The 20,316-nt window shown below is 49.7% G+C and overlaps 1 protein-coding gene across 1 annotated transcript; it reads right to left on the reverse strand.

Moving 5' to 3' along the window:
- Positions 1–917: 917 nt before the first annotated feature.
- LOC140419937 (uncharacterized) lies at positions 918–3,359 on the reverse strand. The gene is made up of 2 exons (XM_072503991.1): positions 3,061–3,359; positions 918–2,719 (listed from the first exon to the last, which is right to left on the reverse strand). The coding sequence occupies exon 2, from the start codon at positions 2,367–2,369 to the stop codon at positions 1,524–1,526; it is 846 nt and encodes a 281-aa protein (XP_072360092.1). The 5' UTR covers positions 2,370–2,719; positions 3,061–3,359; the 3' UTR covers positions 918–1,523.
- Between the last annotated feature and the right edge of the window lie 16,957 nt (positions 3,360–20,316).

The raw sequence follows: 20,316 nt of genomic DNA on the forward strand, positions 1-20,316 counted from the left end.
ACTGGTGAGGCCACACCTGGAGTATTGTGTGCAGTTTTGGTTTCCTTATCTGAGGATGTTATTGCTATGGAGGGGAAGGTTTACCAGGCCGATTCCTGGGATAGCGGGACTGTCATGAGCAGAGACTAAATCGGTTAGGATTATATTCATTGGAGTTTAGACGAGTTAGAGGGGATCTCATAGAAACTTACAAAATTCCAACAGGATTAGACAGGGTAGATTCAGAAAGAACGTTCCCGATGGTGGGCGAGTCCAGAACTAGGGGTCATAATTGGAGGATAAGGAGTAAACCTTTTATGTCTGAAGTGAGGGGAAATTTCTTCACCCAGAGAGTGGTGAATCTTTGCAATTCACCATCACAGAAAATAGTTGAGGCCAAAACATTGTGTAATTTCAAGAAGGAATTAGATACAGCTCTTGGGACTAAAGGGATCAATGGATATGGAGGGAAGTCTCAGGGTATTGAACTTGATAATCAGTCATGCATCATAGACATCCAACAGATCATCTTTCTTGTAAACCTCATCAATGAAACCCTAATGGAAAATCCAAACTTTAATCAGGATCCAACTGACGGGCACCCAGCTCCCAGAATACTTTGCTTCTGATTTTCCTTTTGTTAGGAAGTGAGGATGCCGAGGCCAGACCTTGTTTCCTCCTTGGTGGGGATGTAACCCCTGTCCACATCTCCACTTCATTCTTCCACTGGTCATATGGCTCAGACTCCGAGAACATCGGCGAGTAATCAGACCCTGACAATTTCCACTTGCTTCAGTTATTTCTCACAAAAACTACTGGGATTGTAAGATTCTGTCTGAACTATTATTTTTCAACCTTCACCATCTGGCAAGCATTCTGTGTTCCTATCTTACAATCCTGAGAGCTTTATGGTGAAGGAAGAAACTGGAGCCAATCTGTACTTGGTATGGATTTATTCAGAGTGAAACATTATAGGTAGATACCTCCTGACCCCACTCCACTCCATGTCAGTCAGTGTTTCTTGTTACAGAAAGGAGGGGAATTAATTTAAACAGCTCTGATTTCTCCTCTCACTACTGGTCTGTAAACAGAATGGAGGTTTTGATTCCTGATCTCCCCCTTTATAAATGGTGGCGTATTTTTCTTCACCTTTCAGTTTGGTGTGAGCTCGAACCTCCATTAATAATCCAGTCTTAGGGTGGACTCAATCTCTATTTGGTGTGGATTTGTTCACAGAGTGAAATGTTCCATTTATAAACCACCTGCCACCACCTGATGTCAGTCAGCGTCTCTTTCTGCTCCTTTAAAACAAACAATAACATTGACTGGGCAGTGAAACAAAAAACAAATTACCAAAGTAAAGTTATAAAACTTGAAACTAAAATGTTATCTTGTGAGTCAATGATGCAGCCCAACCCCCGCAGTGCCCACCGGGCATGAAGAATGGCTCTTTATATTTGCTCAAGTAACCATCCAATCAATACTGTGGATACTGAAACCCAACAGATACAATTAACACCACAATCAGAGCATCTAAAATGTCTCTAATCAGTGTGACTGCCTTGGTGTCTCAGCAGCTCGGATGAACAAATAAATCCCTTCCCACACACAGAACAGGTGAACGGCCTCTCTCCACTGTGAACTCGCTGGTGAGTCTGCAGGTGGGATGACTGAGTGAATCCCTTCCCACACGCAGAGCAAGTAAAAGGACGCTCCCCATTGTGAATTCGCTGATGTGTTTGCAGGTGGTAAGACTGAGCAAATCGCTTCCCACACTCAGAGCAGGTGAATGGCCTCTCCCCAGTGTGAACTCTCTGGTGTCTCTGCAGAGTGGATGAATCAATGAATCCTTTCCCACACATGGAGCATGTGAAAGGTCTCTCCCCACTGTGAACCCGCTGGTGTGACAGCAGGTTGGATAACTGAGGGAATCCTTTCCCACACGCGGAGCAAGTAAAAGGCCGCTCCCCATTGTGAATTCGCTGATGTGTCTGCAGGTGGGATGACTGAGCGAATCCCTTCCCACACTCAGAGCAGGAGAACGGCTTTTCCCTGGTGTGAATTCGCTGATGTTTCTTTAGAGTGGATGAATCAATGAATCCCTTCGCACACTGAGAGCAGGTGTGTGGCCTCTCTCCCGTGTGAACTCTCTGATGTAACTTCAGGTTGGGTGACTTGGTGAATCCTTTCCCACACTCAAAGCAGGAGAACGGCCTCTCCCGGGTGTGAGTTCGCTGGTGTAACTGAAGGTTAAATAACCGAGCGAATCCCTTCCCACACTCGGGGCAGGTGAACGGCCTCTCCCCAGTGTGGCTGCGTCGATGAATTTCCAGCTCGGATGGGACTTTGTATCCTTTCCCACAGTCCCCACATTTCCATGGTTTCTCCATTCGGCAGGTGTTTACGTGACTCGCCAGGTTTGGCAATCAGTTGACAGCTTGGCTCACACACACAGAACACGTATGGTCTCTCCCTGCTATGAATGGTGTGATGTTTTTTTCAGGCTGTTAAGTTATTTCCACAGTCAGTTAACTGGAAGACTCTCACTTTGGTGTGTGTCTCAGTGCTCTTTCAATCACACTGATGATTAAAATCTTTTGAAGTAGTCAAAACAAACATTTCTCCCTCGAGACTCAAAGGCCAATGATATTCAGGCTCTGTGAATCTGAATGTCTTTGGCAGATGCTGACATGATGTCTGGTTTGAGATTTCTGTCTGTAAATCCTCCTCTTGGAACATCCTGTAAAAGGAGATTCCAAAATTCATTACTCAGCACAGGATAGAAATTTAGAAAAGACAATTCTGTTTTTATGGAATATTATTTTCCATCTTGTTTCCCCCAAAACTGTAATTTCCATCCCACACACACTCCCTCCATTCTAGCCAGACAAATAAATGTGTCAAGCTGTTGGAACAAAGAATGTCAATGTCTTTAAGAGAGAGAGAGACCTGGACCAACCTTTCCAGGGTCTGCACCCTCCCTGAATTCACTGCCTTTCCCTTCAGTTGCTGCAAGTGACCAATTGAAGGTCAGAATGAGAAAAGAAATGGAAAGGGGAGAAAAGAAAGTGTTTTACTCACAGATGTTGGAGACAGGAGGAGGTTGCAGTCTGTGTGAAGCTCAATCTTTCAGTCACACAAAGCCCGTGCGCAGATTGGCTGGAAGACGAGAGTCCTTCCGGTTCCACAACTCTTTCCAATGGTCTAAACCTCAGACGGAAGGTCAGGAGGCGGGCTCTCCCCTGCACCTGTGCAACTTCCCCTCTTGCTTGGGACATGCGCAGTCCGGGTCCAGGGGGAGCTCACCGAGCTGCTTCTCGCTCTGGCTGGAGCCGTCAGCCGGTTTCTTGGAAACCTTTGTCTCGAGGAGGTACAGGGTGAAAACTGGCGGGGGTGGGGCTCCGTGTCCGCGTGCCGGGCCTGCGCACTGAGACCCGAAAACGTCACTGTTGAAGAGAGTGATTCTTATTGGCTGATTCAGACCGGGATCTCGTGACGTCACAAAGCGGACGTTGAGGTGAAACTTCCTCCTGTCTCCAACATCTGTGAGTAAAACACTTTCTTTTCTCCCCCTTTCCATTTCTTTTCTCATTCTCACCTTCAATTGGTCACTTGCAGCAACTGAAGGGGAAGGAAGTGAATCCATGGAGGGTGCAGACTCTGGAAAGCTTGGCCCAGGTCTCTCTCTCTCTCAAAGACATTGACATCCTTTGCTCCCTCAGCTTGACACATTTATTTGTCTGACTAAAAGGATGGTCTCTTTCCCAATGTTCACAATTAAAGAACTGTAGGAGATGGCTGACATTTAAGGGACAGTAAATTAATATGAGACAGATATGTCTAGTATTTTTACATGGTACAGATTAAATAATTATGATTCTGTAATAAAATACATTTATTATTATTTATGGTTGTGTAATATTGTACTGTCGCTATTTCTATATTTCCAGTCAGCTCTTCCCTCAGAGGGTTGTTAGTCGCTGGCTTTCTCTTCCACAGGGACCAGTGGAGTCTGGGAGTCACTGAATATGTTCAAAGGATGAGTTGGATGGATTTTTAATATTTATTGTGTTATGTTTTTTTAAACTATATTTAAAATAATGAATGCAACAGACTAACAGAAATATTGATGGAAAATGGGTATAGTGTAGAACAACTGATATTGCCGCATAAATACAAGCAACACATTGAGAATTAATTTGTAGCAGGATATTTTTGGGACTAGAGCTGCTATGTGAAATGCCACATCAATTGAACAACCAGTTAACAGGTTAACGCAGTGAGTGGAGAAAGAGGGTAAGATTATCTAAAAACAGAAGGGTAACAATGCACACCCCAAAATATTACAAAACAGACTAACAGCATAGTCGAATTAAAATAACATAGATGACACAGAATCTCTATCGTGCAGAAGGAGGCCATTCGCTTCTTCAAGTCTGCACTGACCCTCAGAAAAAGCACTCACCGAGGCAGACTCCTCACACTATCCCCATAATCCGGTGCATTGATCATCGTCAACCCACCTAACCTAACATCTTTGGACTCTAAGGGGAAATTTAGCATGAACAATCCACTTATCCTGCACATCTTTGGACTGTGGAAGGAAACCAGAGCACCCGAAGGAAACCCACGCACACACGGGGAGAATGCGCATCTCCACACAGACAGCCACTCAAGGAATCGAACCTGCGACCCTGGCTCTGTGCAGCAGCAGTGCTAACCACTGTGCTTTACTCTGGGCTCAGTTGAATTGAATTCACTGATGGAGAGCCCTGGAGGAGCAAGTCAGCCAGATTGGAGCACATGTATTTGAGATCGGGGTCTCATAATTTAACAAATGCATCAGACTTAGAATGAAGTAGACATTAGAAATTCCAATGGGATACATTCTGTAATCAGTCTATGCCAGTTTTGGATAGAGGGAGAACTGACTGGCCTGCTTCCATATCGAACCTGATGGATGTTGGGTCTATCCTAACCAAATTCCGTGTGAACCTAAGATGAGAGGCCAATTGATAAAGCCTGACATTCGGGAGAGACCACCCCCCCCCCCCCCCCCCCCCCCCCCCCACACACACACACACACACACACTCTTGGTATTTGGAGCTTAACAAACTTGAGGTAAGGTTTCTTTTTGTTCCAGATAAATGTACTAATCATTCCATTAATTGCCTTAATGACTCTGGTTGACAGCAGTATAGGCAGCATTTGCAGAGGGTACAACAGTCTGGGCAACACATTCATTTTAATGAAGGCGATCCTCCCTCACCATGAAATCGGAAGAGCCGACCACCAGGCAAGGTCCCACCTAATAGTCACCATCAGCTGTGGAAAGTTGGCCCCATATAGCTGTCTGAAAGAGGTGTCATTGACATTCCCAGATATTTAAATCCCAAGGGAGGGAACATCTGATTGGGAACTTAGCAAGAGGAGGGGGCTTACCCTTCAACATCCCCCTCTCCCCACCAGCATAGCCTCTGACTCAGTAAAATTCATCTTATAACCAGAGAAGGCACTAAATCTATCCACAATCGGGTACAGCTGGTTAAGATGAACATTTTGCTGTGGTTTTTATTTTTATCTCCGTGCCTAATGGTCTTTTTGCCGAAATTGGTCTTTATGGGGGTGGATAGATTGGTTTAATCGTTTGTGTGGGCAGATAAGGTGGCAAGGATTCGGAAGACGGTGATTCAGAGAGGGCGACAGGCAGGTGGCTTGGCCCTGCTGAACCTGTTCTATTATTATTGGGCGGCGAACACAGAGTAGGTGTGGGGTTGGAGCAGGGAGATGGAGCCTTTGTTGGCTTCCATTAAAGGGTAGGTGGGGTTAACGGGTTACAGAGATAGGATGGCGACATGGGCTTATGTAGGGTGCTCTTTCGAAGAGCCGGTGCAGACTCGATGGGCCGAATGACCTTCTGCACTGTAGGAATTCTATGTTCTATAGTAGGGTGCGGGAGGGGGGGGGGGGGAATGGAAGGGGGGAATACGGTCTGATCATGGGAGGGGGAACTTCACAACTGTTCACAGGATCCATTGACTGACAGATCAATCCCAGAACAGGGAAAATGACAGGCATGGCGAGGGAACTGGGAACGTTCATGGAGCAGATGGGGGCAGTGGACCCCTGGCGGTTCATGGAGCAGACGGGGGCAGTGGATCCCTGGCGATTCTTACACCCGGATGAGAAGGAATTCTCGTTCTTCTCACCAGTACACAAGATTTACACTCGCATCGGCTTCTTTGTTGTGGGGAAATCGGTGCTTTCCGAAATAGCCTGAGCGGAATAATCCATGATTGTAATCTCAGACCATGCTCCACATTACATGGATGTGAGGTTGGAGACGAGCCAAGCCCAATGCCCCACATGGAGGTTGGACACGACCCTCTTGGCTGACAAGGTCTTCTGCCAGAAAACATCAGTGGCCATCGGCAAGTACATCACTAACAACCAGAACGGGGAAGTCTCACCTTCCACGTTCTGGGAGGCACTGAAGGCTGTGATTAGGGGAGAAATAATCGCCAAAAAGCTTGCAGAGACAGGGAAGAGAGAGCGGTTAGGCAGCAACTGATCAACTCCATTCTGGAGGTTGATAGACGATACTCCGAGGTCCTGACCATAGAACTCCTGCTGGAGAGGAAGAAGCTGCAAAAGAACTTTGACCTGCTGTCCACCAGGAAGGCAGTGACCAACTCCGCCAGGCACGAGGGACCTTTTATGAGCACGGAGAGGGCTAGCCGCCTGCTGGATCACCAGCTGAGAAAGAAGGCAGCCACGAGGGAAATAGCTCCGGTAAAGGATAACAGAGGCAGACTGGTATAATAATAATCTTTATTATTGTCACAAATAGGCTTACATTAACACTGCAATGAAGTTACTGTGAAAATCCCCTAGTCACCACACTCCGGTGCCTGTTCGGGTACACTGAGGGAGAATTCAGAATGTCCAATTCACCTAACAGTACGGCTTTCGGGACTTGTGGGAGGAAACCGGAGCTCCCGGAGGAAACCCGTGCAGACAAGGGGAGAACGTGCAGACTCCACACAGACAGTGACCCAAACCGGGAATCGAACCTGGGACCCTGGCGCTGTGAAGCAAAATTGCTGACCACTGTGCTACCGTGCCGCCCAACCATGACAGTCCCGTAGCCCAACCAAAAAAGGTCAACCAAACATTCGAGGCCATCTACCGGGGACTGTACACCTCCGAGGACCCCCCTCCCTCCCCTCCCCCGGAGAGAGTTCGGAATCTTCTTGGGCTACAAACTCAACCTGGGCAAACAAAGATTTCCCGGTGAGGCAGAGAGGGGGAGGGGCAGAGCTGGAGGGCCTCCCAGTTAAAATAGCCCAAAAACAAATCCCGCTACCTGGAGATCCAGGTTTCCCACGAGTGGACACGGATCCACAAGTGGAAGCTGACCAGTCTGGCGGAGGAAGTCAAAAACAACCCACAGAGATGGGATGGATTCCTGCTTTCCCTGGCGGGGAGGATGCAGATGATCAAGATGAACGTACTGCCCAGGTTCCTCTTCCTGTTTGGATCCTGACCGATCTATATCCCCAAGGCCTTTTTCCATTCAATAGATAAGGTGATTATGGTGTTTGCGCGGAGGGGCAAGAATTCAAAAATCTCTAAAACAGTACTACAATGGAGAAGAAACATGGGAGGCCTGGCCCTCCCGAACTTGCAATACTATCACTGGGCAGCCACGGCCGAAAGAGTGAGGAGATGGGTAAAGGACCCAGACATGGAATGGTTGATGATGGACGAGTCCTCATGTACAGGAATGACCCTCCTGGCCCTCGTCACAGCAACACTCCCATCCCCGCCAGCACCAGCCCAGTGGTGGTAGCTACCCTGAGAACCTGGAACCAGATGTGGCAGCATTTCAGTCTGACCGATGTGTCCATCATGGCCCCCATCTGCAGCAACCATAGGTTTGCACCAGCCATTCTCGACATCACCTTCAAGAGGTGGAGACAGGACGGGGGAACACTGATGGTTAGGGACTTTTACACGGGAAATACACTCGCGACCTTAGAGGAGCTGACGGCGAGACTGGACCTACCAAACAGTGATGAGCTCCAGGTAAAAAACTTTCTCCGCAAGGAGACACCAGCACACCCAGGAACCCTGAGAAGCACAATGCAAGAGGAGTCACTGGACGCAGACAGTCTGGGGAAGGGAAACTGTGGGGACCTGAACGGACAACTCTTAATAAGGATGCGCTCCTTACTTGATGAAACCCAGGAAAAATAGGAGGAAGAGCTAAGGGATGGAAATAGGGTGGGGACTCTGGAGCGAAGCACTGAACGGGACCAACTCCACCTTCTCCTACGCAAGGCTAAGCTTCATGCAGCTGAATGTTGTGCACAGAGCACACCTGACAAGAACCCGAATGAACAGGTTCTTCTCGGAGATGGAGGACAAATGTGAATGGTGCCAACGGGTCCTGGCAAACTATGCCCACATGTTCTGGGTATGCCCCAGACTTGTCGAATTCTGCACAGCCTATTTAAAGGCTGCAGACTGGCTGGCAGACCTATCGGAATTTCTCCACATGGAGAAGATCAAGTTCACCGTCCGAGGGTCAGAGGATGGTTCCCACAAAGTGTGGAGGCCATTCACCAACTTGTTCCAGGACCTGTTTGAAGCCAGCGGCCAATGGAACACTGGGGAGGGAGGTGGGCGTACGGGGGACAACGGGATCACAGGGAGCAGGCAGGAAACGGATGTGGGGAGGGGGGGGGGGGGCTACTGGGAAAAGGAGGGAGAAGCCAGAAACCAACTGACACAGAGACCAGAGAGCAGAGAACAAAAACACAAGAAGAGGAACCCCCAAGGGAAGGTTTAAAACAGGACAGGGAGTGCGCGGGGTGGAAGGGGGGAGGCCCATCAATGGGGGGAAGGGAGGGCACCGTCCACTTGTAAATAACAGATAACTCCCATTGTACAGTGAAGGGCCCAGGAAAGGACCCAGAAACGACAAGTGAAGGGGGCGGAGGGGAGGGACGGGAGATGGAGGGACCGGCACAAAGGAAATTGACATGCACATTGTAATCGGCAGAGTTACCCTGACTGCTTGGATAGTATAATGAGCATTGCCACAACCCTGCTACTCGATGACAAAGAGGTGAAAAAAGCTGCCCCAACCAATCCCGCCTCAATTTAAAGTGTTCCTCATAATCCAGATGTGTTTCCTGTAATAAAGCTATGTCGACTTTCTCCTTAAGAAAGGAGAGGATCTTTTTCCTTCTGATAGGGTGATGGCTGCCCCGTACATTACCTGAGAAAATTTGCAGATTAACTGCCGCCATTAGTTAGGCGACAGAGAGACAGGAACAGATTTTCACACAACAATCGGGCGTGCGCCATTACCCCCTCCTCCAACTCACTTTACACCAGAGTCACCAAAGTCTCCCCAAACTGCTCCTTTCACAGAATAAAAGCCCCGTCTGTACCAGAGTAGGATAAAGTCAACAACACATAAACCCTCCCATAATAACAAAAATACAAAAGAATCACCACCACAATAGACCCATGGGGACATTCCTCAATAAGACTGAGGACCCGGAGGATTAACCCCACGGCCAGACTGTCCTTACCCTCAGGATACCTTCTCCAAAATGAGGAGAAGAAAAGTAACTTTTATAAATTGTTTTTACAGGATATTAGAAGAGGAGGAATTACAGACAGAAATCGCAATCGTCACGTCTCAATCTGACTGAGTCTCTCAATTCCTTGGAACTGAATATCACCGGACTTAGAATCGAGAAGGAGAAATGTTTGTCTTTTCTGTTGGCTTCAAAACATCAGTGTGACTGGAAAAGCACCGCGACACACACACCCGAGTGAGAGTGTTCCAGAGCACCGACTGTGGAAAGAGCTTTAACCAGTTACACAGCCTGAAAATACATCACACCATTCACAGCGGGAGAGACGTTACACGTGTTCTGTGTGTGGACGAGGGTTCAACTGATCGACAAACCTGGAGAGAGACAAGGAGACTCCCACCCTGGAGAAACGGTGGAAATGTGGGGACTGTGGGAAGGGATTCAGGGCTCCGTCTCAGCTGGAAGCTCATCGGCGCAGTCACACTGGGGAGAGGCCATTCACCTGCTCTGTGTGTGGGAAGGGATTCATTCGGTTATTCGCCCTGCAGACACACCAGCGAGTTCACACTGGGGAGAGGCCGTTCACCTGCTCTCAATGTGAGAAGGGATTCGGTGATTCATCCACCCTGCGGATACATCAGCGAGTTCACACTGGGGAGAGGCCGTTCACCTGCTCTCAGTGTGAGAAGGGATTCACTACTTCATCGAGCCTGCGGAGACACCAGCGAGTTCACACTGGGGAGAGGCCGTTTTTCTGCTCTCAGTGTGAAAAGGGATTCACTCGGTTATCCAGCCTACTGACACACCAGCGAGTTCACACTGGGGAGAGGCCATTCACCTGCTCTCAGTGTGATAAGGGATTCACTACTTCATCGAGCCTGCTGGCACACAAGCGAGTTCACACTGGGGAGAGGCCATTCACCTGCTCTCAGTGTGAGAAGGGATTCACTTACTTATCCGACCTGCGGAGACATCAGCAAGTTCACACTGGGGAGAGGCCGTTCACCTGCTCTCAGTGTGAGAAGGGATTCACTCAATCATCCGACCTACGGAGACATCAGCAAGTTCACACTGAGGAGAGGCCGCTCACCTGCTCTCAGTGTGAGAAGGGATTCGCTCAGTTATCTGACCTGCAGACACACCAGCGAGTTCACACTGTGGAGAGGCTGTTCACCTGCTCTCAGTGTGAGAAGGGATTCACTCGGTTATCCAACCTGCAGAGACACCAGCGAGTTCACACAGGGGAGGAGGCGTTAACCTGCTCTTAGTGAGAGAAGGGATTCAGATATCCATACACACTGCAGGAACACTAGCGAGTTCACACCTGGAAGAGGCATTCGCCTGCTTTGAGCAGGGGAGACATTCAATGATCCGTCCCAACTCCGGAGACACTAGCAAGTTAATTCTGGGGAGAGACCATTCATCTGCTCTCAATGTGGGGAGGGGTTTCGTGATTCATCACACCTGTTGTGACTCCAACAAGTTCACAATAAATTACAGATGTTGGCTCCATTGTTATTGGTTCTGCTCTTACTGACATCCAGGACTGCATTTTGTTCATTCTGACATCTGGTGAATGGTGATGATTGGAGGGTTTCTTTCTGCTGGACTGGCCGGTCTAACACCTCTGCCTCCGGTGGGCTGACCATTTTTGAGGCTAGTTGCGATTACCTGGTTCCATGTTTGACGAGGAGCACAGAATGAAAAGGTGTTTGCACGTTGGAAGATATTTAGTCCCCAAAGTAGCCATGTTGCCATTAAGATGGGCTATGGTGGTTACAGGGTTCTTTTGCCTAATTTATCCGGGTGTTTCTCGCAGAAGGAAACTGTCATGGTATGAGGGGCAAGTTGTCTGTGGTAGATTGGGAAATTACAATAAATATATCACTGAAAGTGGCAACGCAGGTGGATAAGGAGCTAAGAAGGCAGGCGGCATGCTTGTCTTCATTGGTCGGGGCATTGAGTATAAAAATTGGCAAGTCATGCTGCAGCTGTACAGAACCTTAGTTAGGCCACACGTGGAATATTGCCTCCAATTCTGGTCACCACATTACCTAAAGGATGTGGAGGCTTTAGTTACAGAGGAGGTTTACCAGGATGTTGCCTGGCCTGGAGGGTATTAGCTGTCAGGAGAGGTTGGATAAATTTGGATTGTTTTCACTTGAGCGACGGAGGTTGAGGGACGACCTGATAAAAAGATTACACAATTCTGAGTGGCACGGACAGAGTGGATAGTCAGAAGCTTTTCCCAGGTTGGAAAAGTCAATTACCAGGTGACAGGTTTAAGGTGCGAGGGGCAAAGTTTTTTAAAAAACATTTTATTAAGGCATTTATGCTTTTATAACAGTAAGCAATATAAATACAAATGTAAGCATAGTTCAGTGCGTAAACATCCCTCCATCTCCCACTGCTCCCGCCTACTCTCGACACAAAATAGCCTAACTCCCCCCTATCCCATCACCCCCCTCCCCCCCATTGCCTCGGCTGACAGTTCAGTTTTCTCTGAAGAAGTCGATAAACGGCTGCCACCTCCGAACGAACCCTAACGTTGATCCTCTCAGGGTGAACTTAATTTTCTCAAGTCTTAAGAAACCCGGCCATGTCGTTAACCCAAACCCCTAATTTTGGGGGCTTCGAGTCCCTCCATGCTAACAATATCCGTCTCCGGGCTACCAAGGAGACAAAGGCCAAGACGTCAGCCTCTCTCGCCCCCCGAACTCCCGGATCTTCCTCAACTCCAAAAATCACCACCTCTGGACTCGGCGCCACCCTTGTTTTTAGCACAATGAACATGACATCCGCAAATCCCTGCCAGTGTCCCCTAAGCTCCGGGCATGCCCAAAACATGTGGACATGGTTTGCAGGCCCTCCCGCGCACTTCACACACCTGTCCTCTATCCCAAAAAACTTGCTCATCCGGGACACCGTCATGTGTGTCCGATGAACCACCTTGAATTGTATCAGGCTGAGCCTGGCACATGATGAGGACGTGTTGACTCTGTTCAGAGCATCCTCCCACAGACCCGCCTCTACCTCCCCTCCCAACTCATCTTCCCATTTACACTTTAGCTCACCTAACTGGGTTTCCTCCCACTCCATAAGTTCTTTGTAAATTTCCGAAAGCTCCCCCTCCCCCACCCCCGTTCCAGAAACCACCTTGTCCTGTATCCCCTGTGGCGGTAGAACCTGCCTTCGCGCAAAATCCCTTATCTGCAGATATCAAAACCCATTCCCTCCCGGCAATTCAAACTCCTCCTCCAAATCCTCTAAACATGGAAAACTCCCATCAATAAATTGATTCCCCAGCTTCTCAATCCCTGCTCTCTGCCACCTCCGAAGCCCCCCATCCAGCCTCCCCGGGACAAACCAGTGGTTGCCCCAAATTGGAGCCCACACCAACGCTCCCTCCACTCCCGTATGCTTCCGCCACTGCCCCCAAACTCTCAGAGCCGCCACTGCCACTGGGTTTGTGAAGTACCGGGCTGGGGAGAATGGCAGAGGAGCCGTTACCAATGCCCCCAAACTCGTGCCCTTACATGATTCCGCCTCTACCCACTCCCACACTGACCCTTCCCCCGCGACCCATTTCCTGATCATGGCTATATTTGCCGCCCAGTAGTAGTTACTAAAGTTCGGCAGTGGCCCCTCCCCACCCCCACCCCCCTCCAGCTCCGCTCTAACAGCACCTTCTTTACTCGCGGGGTTTTACCCGCCCACACAAAACCAGAAATCATCCTGTTCACCCGCTTAAAAAAGGCCTTTGGTATAAACATAGGGAGGCACTGGAAAACAAACAGAAATCTCGCGACGACCGTCATTTTTACGGTCTGTACCCTCCCCGCCAGTGACAACGGGAACCTGTCCCACCTCCGAACGTCCTCTTTCTTTGTTCATCTAACGGGGTCAAATTTAATTGATGTCACTGCTCCCATCCCCGTGACACCTGAATTCCCAAGTAACGGAAACTCCCACCATTTTAAATGGCAGCTCCCCCAGTCTCCTCTCCTGCCCGCTCGCCTGGATCACAAAAACCTCGCTCTTACCCATCTTCAATTTGTACCCCGAGAACCGGCCAAATTCCCCTAAGGTCCGCATAATCTCCCCCATCCCCCCCCTAACGGGCCAGAAATGTATAGGAGTAGGTCGTCTGCATAATGACCCTGTGTTCAACCACCCCCCCCCCATCTTTCCCCGGACGAGCCCCTTCCAGTCCTTTGATGCTCTCAGCACCATCGGCAATGGCTCTATAGCCAAGGCAAACAACAGTGGGGGAGCGAACATTCCTGCCTTGTCCCCCGGTGCGGTCTAAGGTAGTCCAAACTCACCCGGTTCATCCACACACTCGCCACTGTTGCCTGGTACAGCAACCGAACCCAGTCAATAAAGCCCTGCCCAAACCCAAACCTTCCCAGGACCTCCCACAGATAATTCCATTCCACCCTGTCGAAGGCCTTTTCTGCATCCATAGCGACCACTACCTCCGTCTCCCTCCCCACGGAGGCCATCATGATCACACTTAGGAGCCTTCTAACGTTGGCCGTTAGCTGCCTGCCTTTAACAAACCCTGTCTGGTCTTCCCCAATCACCCCCGGAATACAATCCTCTATCCTTGAGGCCAAAATCTTGACCAGCACTTTGGCATCAACATTCAGTATGGAGATTGGTCTGTATGACCCACATTGCTCTGGGTCCTTCTCCTGCTTCAGCATCAATGAGATAATCGCCTGTGACATTGTTGGGGGAAGGACACTCCACTCCCTTGCCTCATTAAATGCCCTCACCAGCAGCGGGCCCAGCATCCCAGAAAACGTCTTGTAAAATTCCACAGGGTAGACGTCCGATCAAAGGGCCTTGCCTGACTGCATGGCCTCCATTCCCTCTATTACTTCTACAATCCCGATCGGGGCTCCCAACCCCTCAACTAACCCTTCCTCCACCTTTGGAAACTCCAACCCTTCCAAAAACTGCCTCATCCCCTCCACCCCAGCTGGGGGTTCCGACTCATACAGCCAACTACAAAACTCCTTAAACACCCCATTCACCCCCACTGGGTCCAAGATCATGTTCCCCCCTCTGTCCTTCACTCTTCCTATCTCCCTGGCCACCTCCCTCTTCTTTAGCTGGTGTGCTAGCATCCTACTGGCCTTCTCCCCATACTCATAAACCGCCCCCCTCGCCTTCCTCAGCTGCCCCACCACCTTCCCTGTGGATAACAGACCAAACTCCATCTGCAGCTTCTGCCGCTCCTTCAAGAACCCTGCCTCCGGGGCTTCAGAATACCTTCTGTCCACCTGGAGTATTTCCCTAACCAGCCTATCCATCTCTAGCCACTACACCTTCTCCCTATGAGCCCGTATCAAAAGTAGCTCCCCCTAACCACCGCCTTCAGCACTTCCCATACCATTGCTGCCGAAACCTCCCGTGTCATTTATCTCCAAATAATTCTGGATGGCCTCCCTCACCCGCCCGCACACCCCCTTGTCTGCCACCAATCCTACATCCAATCTCCAGTGCGGTCGCTGACCCTACTCCTTGCTCACCCGTAGATCCACCCAGTGTGGGGCATGATCCGACACAACAATCGCCAAATACTCGGTCTCCACCACCCCCGCCAGCAAAGCCTTGTTCAAAATGAAAAAAATCATCCGGGAATACACTTTGTGCACGTGGGAAAAAAAAGAAAACTCCTCCGTTCTTGGCCGTCCAAACCTCCATGGGTCACCCCCCCCCCCCCCCCATCTGTTCCATAAACCCCTTTAGCTCCTTTGCCGCGGCTCGCACCGTCCCTGTCCTTGAAGTCGACCGATCCAACCTCTGATCTACAACCGTATTGAAGTTCCCCACCCCATGATCAGCTTATGCGAATCCAGGTCCAGAATCTTCCCCAACACCCGCCTCATAAATTCCGCATCGTCCCAATTAGGTGCGTGAATATTCACTCATACCACCGGCATCCCCTCCAGCTTCCCACTCACCATGATATACCTGCCCCCCTGAGTCCACCACTATATTGCGTACCTCAAATGACACCCGCTTATTTAATCAAGATCGCAACCCCCTGAGGGGCAGCATGTGGCGCAGTGGTTAGCACTGGGACTGCGGCGCTGAGGACCCGGGTTCGAATCCCATCCCTGGGTCACTGTCCGTGTGAGGTTTGCACTTTCTCCCCATGTCTGCGTGGGTTTCACCCACACAACCTAAAGATGTGCAGGTTAGGTGGATTGGCCACGTTAAATTGCCCCTTAATTGGAGAAAATTTAATCGGGTACTCTAAAATTATATTTTAAAAATGATTACAACCCCCCTAGTTTTAGCACCGAATGAAATATCTGCCCGACCCACCTGTTCCTCAGCCTAGTCTGATCCACTACCCTCAGGTGTGTCTCTTGTAACATTGCCACGTCCGCCTTCAACCTCTTCAAATGTGCGAACACACGAGCCCTCTTGACCGGCCCATTCAGCCCTCTCACATTCCATGTGATCAGCCTGGACGCTCCCCCCCCCCTCCCCCCCCCCCCGCCGTCCACCCTCCGATCAACCATCACCCTTCTTTGGCCAGCCTCTAGCTCGCGTCCCGCGCCTCTTCAGGCCCACCCTCTGGTGCCCACAGTCATCGACCTCCAATTTGTCTCTCAGCGCTAGTCCCTCTCATCAGCAGAACAATTCCCTCCCCCCCCCCCCCCCCCCCACACTAACAAAACAGGAATCCCAACCCCCCGATACCAAACTAGTCACCTGCTCGACCCCCACTGAGGTAGCCCACCCAGCTAGCCTCGTAACCCCCGCCCATGGCGCCAAGCAACCTACCCCCCCATTGATCTCCCTCCCCCCCCCGCTCGAACAGACATATGTAAAACATAACAATTCTCAACAAAGACAAAGAAGAAAATTCCACCCACCATCCCCCCCACAAGAACAAAGTTAACCCGCATACAAAACTGAACAATGGCCCCAAGATTGGACAAAAACACTACATACACAGCCCATAAAGAAAATAAATTTAGCAGCATAGGCACAGAATTACTCGCCCCCAAGTTCAATGTCCTCCATCACCTGCCAGTCCCCTGTTCTTAACAAAGTTCATCGCCTCATCCGTAGGGAAGTAACCCACAAACGAGCTGGTTACAACGTGCCGAACTTCACCCCTTTCTGAAAGAGGCTGTTTTAACTTTGTTGAAGCTCGACCTTTTGGCCAGTTCCGCACCCAAGTCCTGGTAAATGTGCAGCTCGTTATTTTCCCATTTACCGCAGCTCGTCTGTCTGGCCCACCTCAAGATCTGTTCCTTATCCAGGAACCGGGGCATCTGTACCACCATTCGTACAACCTTTGCCCTCAGTGGACCATTCATCCGTGGCTTCCTTGCAAGCGCTCTGTGCGCCCTATCCACCTCCAAGGGTCGAGCAAACCTTCCCCATCAGATTCACGAACATACGCACCACGTATGCCCCTGCGTCCAATCCCTCAATGCCCTCCGAGAGGCTAATGATCCTCAGGTTCTGCCTGCGCCACCTGTCTCCAGATCCTCCACCTTCTCTTGCAGCCTATTCTGATGGTCCCTCATCAGCTCCACTGCCATCGCGGTTAGCTGGTCCTCGTGCTCAGCCATCGCCTCTTCCACCTTCTGGATCGCCTGTCCCTGGGCTTCCAATCTTTGCCCCACCCGGTCAATCCCCGTCTTCATCGGGTCCAGGTACTCTTGTCTTTGCTTGGCGAAGCTCTGCTGAAGGAATTTCACCAGCTGCTCCGTTGACCACTGGACCGGCAATCCCAGTCCCCGAGCCTCCGCCATGTTTTTCTTCACTCCCTTCTTTGCCCCACTATCTCTCCTTTCCAGACCACTTCTGGTCCACGACTCCATAAACCCAGTGGGGGATTCTTCTCCTCTACCTCACCAGTCTCCAATTTTACAGATCAAATCCCCAATAAGCCAGGGAAAAAGGTCCCAAAGGTCCACCACGAGTGGGAGCTACCAAATAAGCGACCTTTCACTCCAGGGCCGCCACCGGAAGTCATCTTTGTCCTTCTTAAGCAACAAGAAGATGGACGCCTGCCCCATCGTTTGTGGCAAGGCAACACTGTCCATTGCGTCCTTGAACATTAACCATCAAAGGCGCCAGCCTATCCTTAAATCTTTAATAAAATTCAACTCTGCCTCCCCCCCCCCCCCCCAATACTCAGACTGCCCCACTCGCCCTTCTCGGCTGAAGCACCACTTTCCCTGTGGACAATAGGTCAAACCTCGCCTGTAACTCCTTCCTCTTTGCCAGGAGCCCCGGGTCCAGGTCCCCCACCTACCTCCCATCCACCTCCAAAATCTCTTCCATCAGTTGTTGGCGTTCCTCCCTCTCCTTCCTATCCACCTTGGCCTTAAACAGGATCACCTCCCTCCTCATGTCCGCTTTCAGAGCCTCCCAAACCACCGATGAAATGCCGAGCAGAACCTGAGTTGACACCTTTAACCACAATGTCGGAAGAATGGGTCTGTGGTTAGAAGAAAGATGTCATTCGACAGTTCGAAGTAGAGTAAATTTGACCTGTCTGGGACACGGGTCAGAAGGAGAATAAGAACCAAGCCTCGAAGATTCCGTTTCAGCGACGACCGAGGATCAAATGGGTGATGGCTCAGAGAATAGAACAGGCCTCCGAGAGGAATGTGGCCAATTCAGTTCAAAGGGGTAATATCTACTTATGTCTGAAGCTCTGACATCACCTCGGCCAGAGTATCCCCGGTGAGGGGAGCGGCCCCACCCGATGACCCAGCCCCCGCCATCTTCCTTCCTGCAGGACTCACAGCAGCACTCGCTGGCGGACCTTCGCTTGCCCCCTTCTTTCCAACACCTTTCCTCTGGGACTTCGACATTCGTCGGCCTCCTTATGACTTCCCTCAACAACTAAAAACTGTCCCAAAACTGGGCATAAACGTCCAAAAATCCGAGACTCTCGCAGGAGCCACCTAACGTGCGACATCCACCGGCATGTTGTCACCGAAAGTCCCTGGAATGAACAATATCAATATGACACCAGCATCAACATATTAACGACAGGCCATTCATCTGCTCTGTCAATGGACAGAGCTTCTCTCAGTCAGGCAGCCTGCTGGCACTGGGGAGAGGACATTGAAAAGTGTTCCAGGAGTGGGATGGAATTCAGCCAATCCCCCAGCCTGTTGACACACCAGCGAGTTCAAACTGGGGAGCTGCTGTTTCCATGTTCTCTGTGCGGATAGAGAGTCACTCACTCATCCCACTTCCTGACACACCAGCGACTTCATATTTGACTGCAGGGGTTGGACTCTGCTGAGGGGAATATTCACTCTATCTGAGCCCCTCAGAATTACACACAACTCAATTCAATCTCCCCTCAGCCTCCTCTGTTCCAATGAGAACAACCCCAGCCTCTCCAATCTTTCCTCATAGTTAAAATTCTCCATCCTGGGTAACATCATCATAAATCCCCTCTGCAGCCTCTCTTGTGTGATCACATCCTTCCTGTAATGTGGTGACCAGAACTGTCCACAGTGCTCCGGCTGTGGTCTAACTGGTGTTTGATCCAGTTCCAGCACAATCTCCCTGCTCTTATATTCTTGGCCATCAGCTACCAAAGGAAACTATCCCACCTGCCTTCCTAAGCACTGATAACAGAGAGTGAGAGGCAGCTGAGAGTGACAGAGGGAGAGAGAGGCACCAGAGGGAGAGGGGAGCACCAGAGACTGAGAGGCAGGAGAAATATAGAGGAGAGAAGAGAGAGGGATCTGCATGAATTGACACCACTTTGTTCACAGATTAACAGTGTAATCACTGTACTTGAATAAATGTTATTCACTTTTGGAATTGAATGAATTAAGGGTCAGATTAACTATATCACCTCTAGTGTCAGATAGGTCTGTTCAATACAGAACAGGGTCAAACCCAGTGTCCAATATTAGAGCTCTCTGTGGCTGTTGGATGCCTGGTTTAATTGTACAGCTGACAAGCCCACAGCTTCAGTGAACTCGTCTACCCAGGGTCTGTTTCTAAACCCTCATCACAACATATTACCTGGTTAGCTATTGTATATATCATTATGGTCGGACAGCTCACACAAAGCTCAACCAGATACTGTGGTTCATCTTTCTACTGATTTCAGCTCCTAAAAAGAGTGACGGCATCTCCAGCACTCAGCTCTGTTAATGGGCTGTCATTGACATGAGCAATAGAGAGACAGAAGTTGCCTGATGCTGAATATAGGAAGTTGAAACTTGTAGCTCTAAATCAACTGTGTAAGATTTCTGAAAAGATCAGTAACTTTGAAAGATAAATTCTAAACCCAGTGAACAAATTAAAGAGTTGTAAGGCAAAAACCTCAAGTTTGATGACTTTCTACAAAAAACTAGAAGTAACAATGCCTGAACACTCTTTTTATTAGGAATGTATCTCTTAAACTATAAATAGTCTTTGCCCTTTTACTTTTTTTTTCAATTTTAGAGTACCCAATTTATCTTTTCCAATTAAGGGGCAATTTAGCATTACCAGTTCACCTACCCTGCACATCTTTGGGTTGTGGGAGTGAAACCCACGCAAACACGGGGAGAATGTGCAAACTCCATACGGACGGTGATCCAGAGCCGGGATCGAACCTGGGACCTCGGCGCTGTGAGGCAGCAGTACTAACCACTGCTCTACCGTGCTACCACTTTGCCCTTTTACTTTAATGTGGTAATGCCGGCGTTGGACTGGGGTGAG

Source organism: Scyliorhinus torazame, chromosome 5, assembly GCF_047496885.1.
Source record: "Scyliorhinus torazame isolate Kashiwa2021f chromosome 5, sScyTor2.1, whole genome shotgun sequence".
Lineage (NCBI taxonomy): Eukaryota > Metazoa > Chordata > Chondrichthyes > Carcharhiniformes > Scyliorhinidae > Scyliorhinus > Scyliorhinus torazame.